At 49.7% G+C, this 12,441-nt stretch overlaps 1 protein-coding gene across 2 annotated transcripts in view; it reads right to left on the bottom strand.

Annotated features, from left to right (window-relative positions):
- The window catches only part of Tbx4 (T-box transcription factor 4), a 29,250-nt gene extending 21,622 nt beyond the window's left edge, over nt 1–7,628 (bottom strand). For both annotated transcript variants that reach the window (XM_051186134.1, XM_051186218.1), the window contains exons 1-3: nt 7,489–7,628; nt 3,722–3,919; nt 2,959–3,053 (exon numbers count right to left, since the gene is read on the bottom strand). In XM_051186134.1, the coding sequence (XP_051042091.1) occupies nt 2,959–3,053; nt 3,722–3,916 (290 nt within the window). In that variant the 5' untranslated portion in view covers nt 3,917–3,919; nt 7,489–7,628. The remainder of the gene's footprint in view (nt 1–2,958; nt 3,054–3,721; nt 3,920–7,488) is intronic.
- Between the last annotated feature and the right edge of the window lie 4,813 nt (nt 7,629–12,441).

Raw genomic sequence — 12,441 nt, 5'->3', positions numbered from 1 at the left:
CCTTCTGATAGACTTTTGCTTTCAGAAAATACTTTAAGACGAGATCAAAGCACTCTCTCCCCAACCCACTTTCCCAGTGTCTTCAACCCTTACTTCTCTTATCATCCACGCCACTGGGCTCTGACGCTCTGTATACAGAGCAAGGGCAATTGGCTTTGAAGCCTGGGATTAAGCTGGGCCAAATCCTTGCCTCAGAATAACAAACAATACAGGTTCAACAGGAGTTCTCATCGGTAGTTCATTTTTCAAACGCAAATTCACTGTCACTAACACAAGCAACATTGAACTCAACAGGCTATGAAGGCTGATAGTGGAGATTTATCTGGTGGCAAAAGCATGACCTAGGAGAAGGGCAGTCAGATGGGTAGGAAATGTTCATTTTTGGAAGGTTTATATTTAAATTTTTGTGGAGTTCACTTTTATCTGTGTTTGGGAGGGGAAAAATGCAGTTTCTCACATGTATCAAACTTGGAAGGGATATGAAGCCAAGAGAGGAATCTGTTCTTTGCTATTACCAACATGAACACTCTGGGTACAAGGGGCTGAGAGGAACTTCGACTCACTAGGGAGGGTTTGGCTCTCATGTGATACCTGCCATCGAGGATCTTAGAGCATTTTCATCACAGGCACTATTCAAGGAGGTTGATAGTCTTCTTCCTTTAGCCTTCAAACTTTTCAAGGACCCAATGGGCAGGAAATTTGGGAAACCGTGAACTCTATCGTCTTGAGAATGTTCTAGTTCCCTTCTCCAGAGTCCCACCCTTCCCCAGCCAGACAACAGTTATCATGCCCCTGAGCAGCCAGAGTGGCTAGGACCAAACAAACCTACACTTTACAGGGCATCAGTTAAAAAAAGAAAGAAAAGAAAAGAAAGAGAAAGGGAAAGGGAAGGAAGGAAGGAAGGAAAAGACACAAGAGAAAAAAAAAGTCATCAAGGAGATTTTTACATCTTGGAATCTGTATACCTGGGCCATCTGCTAAGAAATGAGCATGTCCCAGTTAGGGTAACTAGTGGTAGACTTGCAGAGTTTGAGAGACACTGACCGACCGGGTGGCAAAGCGTCACAAATCCACACAGAGCATGCTGCATCCAGAAACTGCCCCAGAGTCAGTCAATGAAGGTGCTCTCTGAAGACAAGCGGGGTTCTGGCAGGGTAGCTCAGTGCTTTAGCAGCACACTTAGCACATGCAAGATGGGGTGAATCATAGCACACACCCACCCCAAAAAAAGATAGTAGGAAGGTTTGCAGGAAGAAATGGGGTCTGTGAAATCTGAAGAGGAAGTAGCTGAGGCTGGTGAGTTTTTTCCAATTAGATCTGGGATACTTTTCCACCAGAGAAACGAAAGGATGTGAGGACCACATTTAAAAAAAAAAAAAAAAATTGACTAGCATCCTCACAGCCATTTTTAAGCTATCAGCACAATTCTGGAAGCCCACCCTTAGGGCAGCCTCTGCAGTGTGGGTTTAAGGACTTCTCTTTGGACTAGGGAGGAAGGTGGACCCACACAGGTATAGAAAGCTCACTCACTGAAAACCACAAACTAATATATCCAGAAAACATGCCCATCATATATTTCCAAGAGGCTAAAATCTACAAATGTAAAGTCTGGGGTGTGTGTATGTTTTTTTTTTTTTCCTTCCCTCCATGTCAGCAAGCACAAGAGAACAATGCCCCTTTCTCCACACCTGTAATGTGCCAGTGCCTTTCACAGAAAGCCCTTGGTTCCAGTCCCAGAGTTAGGAAGGCCAGCAGGTATACATACAGGTACCATTTTCAAACACCTGACACCAAGGAGCCACAGGAGGGTAGTTACTCGCCCAAGTGCACCCAGCTGGAAAGAGGTAAAGCCTCTTTCTCTGTTCTCCATGACTATTCTATTTGACCAGGCCACCCTCTGCCAAGAACACTAAAGTATCCTCTTTTCCATCCCCCAAAAGCAGCAAAATTGGGGTTCTAAAACCAACCTCCCTTCTTCCCTGAAAAGCCCTGGCTGACCATGCCAGGCCACAAGAGGGTGGCCAAGTGTCCTTGTTTCCATCTTCAACAACAACAGAAAAGCTTCACAGCGCGTGCCTGGGAGCCTATAGGAAGGACCCTGGCATCCATGCACTACACACAGCGCCTACTGACTTTCTTTTCTTTTGAAACCAAGCCCTGCCACATGCTTTATGGGCCCCTGAATGAAGCAGGACCTTGTCTCGGGTGGGTGAAGTGGATGCAGGTAGAGACCCAGATGGCCCTTGTCTGAGGATTGTACAGATGGAAACAGGCTCCCAGAGACCAAAACCAAGTGTATGCATGCAGAAGGGCAGAGTATCCACAACAGCTTCCTAAGCTGTAAGTTTTCAGTGCCCATCGCTGTCTCCTTCCCTTGCCAGCTGCTCTATTGGGCCACTCCCGTCCTATGCCAGACAGCCCAGCACAGCCAATGTCTACTTTACACACACACTCACAGGCATGTGACCCCTCCAGAACACACACACACACACACACATACACACACACACACATACACACACACACACACAGAGAGGGAGAGGGAGAGAGAGTTCTGTGTCTCTTTTCACCCTCTCCTCCCTCTTCTCTCCTACAGACACCAGTGCATATTAAAGATGTTTCCACTTTATAAATCACCCTTCCCTGGCAGCCACTGAGAGCTAGGGAGGCTCCCCAACCACACACGGACCCAGTTGTACCTTCTCCTAGGCTGAGGAGGGTGTTGCCCTAGGATAAGTAACTTGGGGTTCACGCTGCTCCCCAAAAGTTAGGGCGATTGAGAAGCGCAACCTTCTTTCTCTCTTGGGTCACCAGGAGTTTCCTAGGCAAGCATCCCTGCAGGTGGCCTTCAGGCATGACTGCCCTTGTTTGCATGTCATCAGCATAATGCTATCCCCACTTAGAGGAGCCTTGGGCCGCGACTCATCCTCCCGGCTCCCACCTGCTGCCCAGGCTGACCTGCCGGCCTTGGTGATGATCATCTCGGTGCCCGCTTCGTGGAACTTCTTCCACAGCTCCTTCTCGTGCAGCCCCACCTTGATGTTCTCGATGGTCTGGGGATGGGAGGGAGGAGAACTGGTTTGCCTGGCTGGGCCACAGCTGGGCTCCACGCAGAGCCTGCATAGAGTAGAGTCCAGACCGACGAAGCGGGCAGAACATGCCAGCCTCAGAGCCCACTCCTCGAGATTTCGTTTCACGATGTTATTTTGAACCATTAGAGAATTTGAAGTTTTGAAATCAGAAATTCAAACTCCCTCCATTTGGGCTTCACCTACTGATGACCCTACAAAGGACACACAGTGACCATGCCGCCCCCACCCCCAAGATACGACACTTCACCGCTGGCCTTAGCCACCGCTTGTAGTTGGACCGAGGGACACAGAGAGGCTCGGGGGATGCGGGTTGTGAGGATGTCCAGGGTGGCGGCTCTAAAGCCTTCTCGGTGACAATTCTGTGACCTTTCTATCTGTCCTGCTCCCTGGTTTTCACCCTCTTGGAGGTCCTCGGAGCTGGACATTGGTTTGGGCTCCTCCTGGGAATCAGGAATATCCCTTCCAGGGCAAAGTCAGCCCTGAGGGTTCGAGGTGGAGAAGGACCCTCCCTCGAAAGCAGAGAGCACGAGCCATGCCTAGCGGAGAACCAAAGGGCTGACAGTCTCTGACCCAGGAGTCCTGTCTACGACCCACCGGGATGATGCGCACAGACAGTTCGACGCCCCTACCTGTTCGGCGGCGGTAGCGGCGATGTCGGCTCCCTGGCCCGGGGGACTGCCCAGAGCTGCTCCGCTAAGGCCAGGGGTGGCCAGCGTGGGCTCGGGTACGGTGGTGGTAGCGTTGGTGGCGCTGGCCTCCCCAAGCGCAGGGCCCGGGGCCCGGAAGGCCTCCTCGCTCTCCGACAGGCCCTTATCCTGCAGCATCTCCTGCGGGCGCAACGCACGCCAAGTTACTCAGCGGGATCCACACTGGCCAGAGGCCCCGCGGCCCTGTGGAGCTGAGCCCCCGGGGCTTCTAGTGGGTGCCCCAACACATGTGGACCCCGCCCCCTTCTGAGCTGGGGGAGGGAGCATGCGGGAGGGCAGGACCCTAGCCTCCTCCCTTCAGGTTCTAGACTTGGGAGGGTCTACGTGCAGTTTAAGATCTGCCTGCCCCCAAGACTTGGGGCTTGAGGAAGGACCGCCTTCCCGCATAGTCCCCGCTGCACCCCATGGCACTCCCTCCTGCTCAACTGGAGAGCACCAGGCCTGGGTCTTCTTGACTACTCGGAAATAACTAGGATCTCACTTTTGGCCCCGGGTACTTAGGACATTCTCTGGGCCTGCGGGGAGAGGAAAGCTAGGCCTGCAGGCAGGTCCCAGGTTCTTGCAACCCCACATTTAAGAAAGGCCCGGAGCTGGGGCGCTTCAGGCCAGCACTCAGCTTTCTGCCCTCACCCAGCACCTCAGTCAGTCAGGCACGCCAAGTGAAGACATCTGAATCAAAAGCTTCCAAACCCCACTCAGCGTCCTCCTCACCCAAGGAGCACACTCTCTTTTGGGGTCCCTCTGATCCAGACCCTGAAGTCTGCCAGGGGCCTCCTCAATCTGTCCTCACATTTGCACACGCTGGCACACACATTCGCTCTTCAGTTCCAAAAAGAAATTTGTGTTGGTCCAATGGATTCGAAGCCTTCTTAGCTAAACGCTAGGCCAGTAGGGCGGGTCCATTTCACAATTACAGTCTGGCCTTGCCTTGGGACACAGCTAAACTTCCCCTAAGTATCTGGGCCTATTCACCTGCCTGTCCAAGGGCACGCTGTGGTTTGGGGGATGCCAGAAGGAAAAATCTAGCTTGCAAGGACCAGCCTGCCCTGAATCCCTGGAGTGCTACCATATATTGCTCTATGCTTTTCTCCCCTCCGCTGTACTCTTCCTTCAGGATCTGGCCAAGTTTTAGTGGGCTTTCTGTGTGTCTTGGCGAAATGTCTCGCTTTTCTCCTCCCACACCCTCTCTGTTCTACCCCAGATCTCTTTGGCCATCCCCAGGCTCAGGCCCCTAACCAGATCACCAGCCTCTACACCCAGGCTGAGACTTCGGCTCCTAGGGCCTCCAAAGTAAACAAGCCAAGTGCAACCAAGGAGATAAAAGGGGGCCAGGGCCAGCCTGGGCTGGGAAAAGCCCATAAAGATAAGGCTGACAGCCCAGCCGGTCTCGGCCACAGCCTGCCTGGAACAAGCAAGGATCGCTGCTGGACATGGCCTGCCCCTGCACCCTGCTTTGACCCACGTGCAGGGTCCCAGGCTGGGCTTCGAAAATCTGGATTCCAGCAAATTGGGACGCTGAAGCGTCTTGCCTAGTGTACTGGCTTCCACTCTATTTGGGCGCCAACCAGGATGGACGCCCACCAACAGCCCCACCGGCCCCAGGTGCGGAGGTTCGCGTGGCCAGGACCAGAGGCTGCTTGCGCTGTGCTACGGTCCCTCCTCACCCAGAGCCGAACAGGGAGCCGCCTTGCAGCTCGCTCTTCGCCGTGCTGCACGCAGATGTGGGCTGTCCTTTTACAACCGTGGCCAGGGTTACCTACTGTCTCCTTCCCCTCCATCGTGTCGCAGATTACTGTGTCCCTCTGCCTCTAAGTCATGGTTCGAGACGCCCCCAAAATTCCTTCCCCCCCCTGCTTCTTTGGGCGTTCCTCTCGGTCCCAGTGTGTTCAGATGCTAGCAACCTAGGTCTCTCTCGCCTCAGCCTCCACGCCAGAGCCCTTCACTTCAACCCTCCCTGGGAAGACCCGCGGGCTGTGCTGTGCCTGGGATGGTTGCTTTGGGCTATCTCATTTTTCAGGGGGGGAGGTAGCATTTTTCTTTTCATATTTTTTACTAGTGAAATTTTTCCTTACTCCCGGAGAATATTTTTAAAAAATATTTACCATTTGTAATGTTTTAATTGTTATTATCGAAGTAAAATTCTGGGCGGTACGGTAACATTAAGAATATTTATGCCTAGTTACGGAATTATTCGTGATTTTAACGCTGTAAGAGTAAAGCTGGAGTTTGGTATATTATGAAATACGTTTTGCTTTTCTGTTACTGTTTTGCTCTTCAGGGCTCTGCAGGCACATTAGTAATATTGTTAACCAGTGTCTAGGTCCTTAGATACAGTGTTCAATTGGCCCTATTAATATATCATTATTTTACTTCTACTGGGCATCCAATTCATGTTCCCACTTCTAACTCTTCATTCTATCTAGATTTTCATAGGTTGTTATTTAGCATTATTGTTATTTAGCATAATTATTGTTCCCTATATTCAGGTTAATTTTTTTACATCATTATAATATTTCTTATTTTGCCATGATGTGTTTTGTTAGGATTGTTCATACTCTAGGCATTATTACTCATCACCCCACTATAATATCTCTCTTTATCATTATTTGCAGTATGGATCTTAATTTACCTGTTATTTTTCATCACTTCATGGCTTCTTGTCACTTTGTCATCATTTGTAAGATTGCTGAAGCCCTTATTACTCTGATTGTTTTTCAGCGCGTTGGTATAATAATTATTACTCAAACATTATTTATACTATTATGACTATTAGTACTCGCTCATAAATTCTCATTACTCCAGCAATCTTCATCACTGTGTCTCTACATCTATTACAATTACTTGTTGATATTTTGGTTAATATTTAATATTGATATGATATCAATAATGCATCGTATGATAATCTCACATGGATACTAAAGGAATTTTCCTTAATATTTGCATAGCTCATCTTTTTCCTGGCTTGTTTCCTACAGTACCTCAGTTTAGCAATTTGCTATATCAGTATTAATTTTTATATACTATGGATAGTGCCTTTGATACAATGGTGGTTGCTTTGTCTCTGTATTTGAAGGTACTTTGTCTTCAGTCCTTTTCAAATTGTTATTACTACTTTCATTCGATCCTGAAAAAGACTATTTGCTGACAACAAAAAAAAAATCCTAAGTATTACATCGGTTAGCCGTTTCGCTGTTTCTTTGGCAACTGCTTACATTGTGGTATTTTTGAGCTATTGTTACTTATGTAACCGTCACTGATTTAAATCTGCAGAGTCGGTGGCGTCAAGGTTCTGATCACCCACATTTCTTCAATGGATTTTCAGTTTTCACCGTTAGTCCCGAGCCCTCTTCTTTGGCCTTTTCTTATTCTGCAAATTCGAATTTCAAGGCCACGGACTCTTGTACCTAAGAAGCTGCTTCTTAAGCAATAATACTCTTTGGTCCCTAAATCCATTTAGTTCCATACTCCAAACTAGGGGCTTGTGCCCCTGCCACTGAGTATCGCCGGCCGGGGCAGTGAATCTGACTACTAAGGTACGGTCGCAGTCCGGCGACTTTGACCACCAGAGGCCCTTACCCCAGTTGGACCCGGCTCAGCTCATCCCTCTAGATCCTGTCGATTAACCCTGAGCTGGGTGACCCTCAGCCCCACGCCCTGCTCACCCACGACAGGCTGGAGCCCACACTCACCCTAACTGCACAGCAGCATGCGGAGGCGCCTGTGACCCCAGGTCTGCAACCAACTCAGGTCCGAGAGTCGTGGGACGGTAAGGGCTCTGCCTGGGTCTCTGGGTCACCACTGTCCCAGTGCCCGCTGCACCCTCGAGGCCCGGCACATCCCTGGTGTGGAGCGGGCCCTTGATCTCCGTGGCTGCACTTTGGGGCCTCTGCTCCCTCCTCCTGGTCCTCCCTCCCTCCGGGGCCGCCCCCCCTCCGTGCTGACGTCGCAGCTGTCAATCAGTTCTCGCCCGCCGCCCCCCGGAGAGGGGGATTCTAGGGTCCTGGGACTCCTCCGTCCTTCCCAACCCTAAGCCTTGTTCTGGCTGCCGGCTCCATCGCAGTGTAGCTGGGTGTCCTTCCCGCAGTCCTCGGGCCAGGCAGCGGCCTGGAGCCCCGCATGGTTTAGATTAGAAAGGCGGGAATAGGGGACGGGAGGCCCAAGTCGCGGTGCCCTGTTCTCACAGAGACTGGACAGCCAGGCCTGCTCCCCAGCTGGGCCTGGCTACGGCTCTCCGGCTGCCCCACCTGCACGCAATGGACTTGGGAGCCGGTGTCCTCAGGGCCGAGGGCACACACGCCCTGTGCGAACCCTGGCCATGCTCACACCTGCACCCGTGGGCACTGAAAAGCACCGTGGAAACCCCACCGGCCTGGCACGGCTAGAAGTCACTGAGGAGAGCAGGCAGGTGGCCATGCTGGGCCAGACCGGGCCTGGTGGCCGCAGGGAGATGCTGAACTGGAGCTTGGGCCCTAAACTAGCCTAAACTAGCCTCAGCTGTACTTGAGGGTATCAGGAGTGGCTGAACCATTTGAGGAAACTGCAGCCCAGGGACAGGTTTGAGCCAACAGGTCCCCAAGAAACAACCCTATGCCTTCCTCCTGCCTGCAAAGCTGAGATGCCTATACCTTCTGCTCTGAGGCCGAGAACGGTGAGGCCTGCTTAGTGGTCTAGACCTCAAGACTACCTGCCTCCCACTGGGTCCACTTATCTTTCTTTCTCTCACCCCCACTTCGACCTCCCACTACCTCTGAGGCTCCGCAGGTCCACAGCTTCTTCACACCATGCATGTCTGGGTGTCACAGCCAGCCATATGCCCAAGGAAAACTGGTCAAGAATATGCCTGTCCACCCATCTTCAGTGGTCCCTAAATCGCTTGCTAATGAGGCTCAGTCCTCCGTTCTCAGCATGGGCTGTAGCCCTTTTCCATAGGAGCCATCATTTCCCCAGTTAGCCTTGGCTCCTCGGGTTTTGTCTTCAGAATCAGACTGAAGGCATACTACAGAGATCCTTTCTGGAAGTGATCTGCCCCCCTTTCCAAGCTGAGAGCCAGGACTAGTGCCTCCTGGTGAGGAAGAAGGAGAAGGAGGAGGAGAGGAGGAGGAGGAGAGGAGAAGGAGGAGGAGGAGAGGAGGAGGAGAGGAGAAGGAGAAGGAGAAGGAGAAGGAGAAGGAGAAGGAGAAGGAGAAGGAGAAGGAGGAGAAGCTGCCATAAATACGACTGGGGGACTGTTAGGAGCCAGCTATCCAGCCAGCAATGGCCTACCACCCAGAGTCCCTATCATCCAAACATCCTCCAAACGCACCTTCCCTTAAAGATTCCTCCCACAGAGTCCCAAACTGAGAGGAAGCATGAGCTAAGAAGGGTAGAAAGGCTTAGTTCCCCCCACCCTGCCTCCTTCTGGAGTGAAGAAAGGGAAGGCCCTGTTGCTTCAGAGCATGTCTGGGGAGCCATGTTTCCTGTGCTAGAGAAAACTGGATGACAGGCCTCAGCTCCTGCCCCCAGTCCCCTCCCTTGTCTTCTTCAGCAGCCTGTAGGGAAATCTTTCCCACATAGTGGGCAGGCTGCCCCAGCAACTGTGTGGAATGGGCAAACAGAGCCGGGTAGTGAATTAACAGGTACTATATGAAGACTAGAGTTAGGCTAGACCCTGGAAAGAATTTGTTGACAGTCACTGGAGGAAGTTCATAATGACACTATGTAGTGCAGCTCTTAAAACATTAGACTGTGGTTTTCTTATATGTGCATGTCTTTCTGGGGACTCTCGGGAGATGGTCTAAATCAGTATCAACTGGTTCATGATGATGTGGAGACATGAGATATGGAAGAGACAGGCAAGGTTTTGGCAAGTGAAAATAAAACAGCAAACCAGCCAGCAAGTGAGAGAGAAAAAGAACTCTCTCTCTCTCTCTCTCTCTCTCTCTCTCTCTCTCTCTCTCTCACACACACACACACACACACACACACACACACACACACCCTACATCTCAACTAGCTAAACAATATCACTGTATCCAACAAGCATTAGCACGTTGGTTTGGGCTGGCTTAGAGGAAACTTCTCAGGTTTGGTGTTAGGCTGGCCTTGGTTTTACAGCCAGGTTCTGAGTCTTGAACCACCAATTAGCAGCTGTATGACCTTAGGCAAGTCTCTTAACACCCACATCAAATGGGATGATCAGAGCCTACCACTATGGTAAGGACTAGTTGAGTTGGTACATGTGAATGAATGTGTGATAGGTGCTTAATTCTAAACTTCACTTTATCCCCCTCTTCTTCCAAAGCCCAAGGTGTTTTATAACAAACATAAGCTAGTGAAAATACAAATAGGAAGACAAATTAGGGCCAAGGCAAAGGAGAAAATGTGTGCATTCTCTTACTGGCAAGAGAGCTGTAACTGACACCAAGTCTGGCTTACCAGCATCAGAGAAGATTGGGAAAAAATGGTGTTTCCACTTAGGAAATGTAAAAGCAACACCTCTTTTTTGTGTTTATTTAGTGCGTGTGTGTGTGTGTGTGTGTGTGTGTGTGTGTGTGTGTGTGTAGGGTATATACATACAGAGGGCCAAGCATGACCTTCAGTGTCTTTTCTCAAATACTGTCCTCTCTGCTTTTTGTTTGTTTTGAAACAGAATCTCTCACTGGCCTTGAGCTCATCACATAGACTTGGCTGGTTGGCCACCAAGCTCTAGGGATCCACCTGTCTCTAGCACTAGGAGTACGAATCTGTGCCAGTATGCCTGACTTTTTACAGGGTCCCAAAGCTGAAATTCAGTTCCTCAGGCTTGCAAGTAAGCACTTTACTGACAGAGCTCTCTACCCAGCCCAAAAGCTGGTGAAGGATGTAGGAACAAACTTCCCCAGCCCTAAATTCTGAGTAGTTGTTTCCCATGTAAATGTTTATTCTTCTATTTGTTCAGTTTGGTAAAAAAGTGGTTAGTGGCTTCACTCGTGTTTGACGCTGTTTTAGAACTCCATTTTAATTTTTATTCGATGCATTTATTCATCCAAAGAAATATTTACCCGTGCTTACTGTGTGCCAGATTCCTAAGCAAGAGGATAGGCCAACTAGCGGTCCTATTAGTTAACCAGCGAATTACTTGTAAACCATTAACAAATACCCTATAAGCACATTCATTCCTACAACATGGAGGGTGCAGGGTTCCTGGGTAGGCAGGGGAGCCCTAGCCACCACACAATGATGGCCTGCCCAAAGCCTAGGACAGATGTGGTCAAGGCTGAGTGCTTGAGCCAGCAGTATAGTAGAGTAAGATGCAATTACAATTTTCTGTTTTATTTATTTTATGTGTCTGGGTGTTTTGCCTGCATGTATGTCTGTGAACTGTGCATGTGCCCAAGGAACCCAGAAGAGGGCATTGGATCCCCTAGAACCAGAGTTACAGATGACTGTGAACAATAGTATGCATGCACTGAGCCATCTCTCTAGCTCCTTATTTTGCTATTTTTGTTTTGTTTTGTTTTAAAACAGGCTCTCATGTAGCTATGGCTGGTCTTGAACTAATCCTCTTGCCTCCAGCTCCCAAGTTCTCAATTATAGTATGTGCCACTACACCCAGCTAGCCATTATGATGAAAAAAGAAAGGAAGGAAGAGAAAGGAAGAAAGAGAGAGAAAGGAACAAAGAAAGGAAGAAAGAAAGAAAGAAGGGAGGGAGGGAGGGAGGGAGGGAGAGAGAGAGAGAGAGAGAGAGAGAGAGAGAGAGAGAAAGAAAGAAAGAAAGAAAGAAAGAAAGAAAGAAAGAAAGAAAGAGGAAATCTGTTCTGGGATTGAAGCTCAGTTAGTAAGGTGCTTACGTAGCATGTACCTGGGTTCTACATCTCAGAAGTCTGTAGTTAAAGACAGGAAGATCAGGAGTTCAAGGTTATCCTCTGATACACAAGAAATTTGGTCACACAGAGGACTTAAAGGCAACCTGGGCTACATGAGACCCCCATCTCAAAAAGAAAAAGAGTTTGGAACATTTAGTAAATGTTCCAGCTGATCATAATCTGTGAGCAAATTGTCACTCTTAGCCAGACATGGAAGCCCTGACCTCCACTCTCCTGTCTCCCTGCAGCTGGAAATGTCACAGGACCCTGCACCAAGAAGACTGGAGGAATGAATATTATAGAAAATATTTTTTTCTTTACAGAAGGAAACACAGTGAAGACAGTCAGTGGCCCCTCAACACCCCCTACCCCTTTCCTGGAGGGTGAGGTCCTTGGAGTCCCCACACTTCAGAGCCCTAAGTGAATGCTGAGGATGTCAGAGCTAACCAAGGGGCATCTTTAAACAGGTCAGCCGGATCCACTTGCCACTTGTGATGAGAGAGAACTAAGCCCAATTTCTTTCCATCATTGTTCATCTGGATCTGTTTCTTTTGACCAAAGAGGCATGTAAGACCTGCGACTAAGCCCCAGTCCACTGGTGACTAAGCCCCAGTCCACTGGTGAGTCTGTGGGCACTGTACAGGGAAAGGCCCATTGAAGGGTGAGAGTAGCCTTGCATGCGCTACATGCCTTCCCACCCAAGCCCAGGAAAAAAAAAAAAAGCCCTCCCACGTCCTCCCAGATATTTCGTGTTGTGTGTGCACTGAGCTAAGGCCTGGGATCCTTATTTAAGCCTCCCAAAGGGAAAGGATGGGCGA

This window comes from Phodopus roborovskii, unplaced genomic scaffold (genome assembly GCF_943737965.1).
Source record: "Phodopus roborovskii unplaced genomic scaffold, PHOROB, whole genome shotgun sequence".
In the NCBI taxonomy this organism is placed as follows: domain Eukaryota; kingdom Metazoa; phylum Chordata; class Mammalia; order Rodentia; family Cricetidae; genus Phodopus; species Phodopus roborovskii.
Note: the sequence above shows the minus strand (reverse complement) of the source record. Positions and strands in the feature narration are given on the sequence as shown.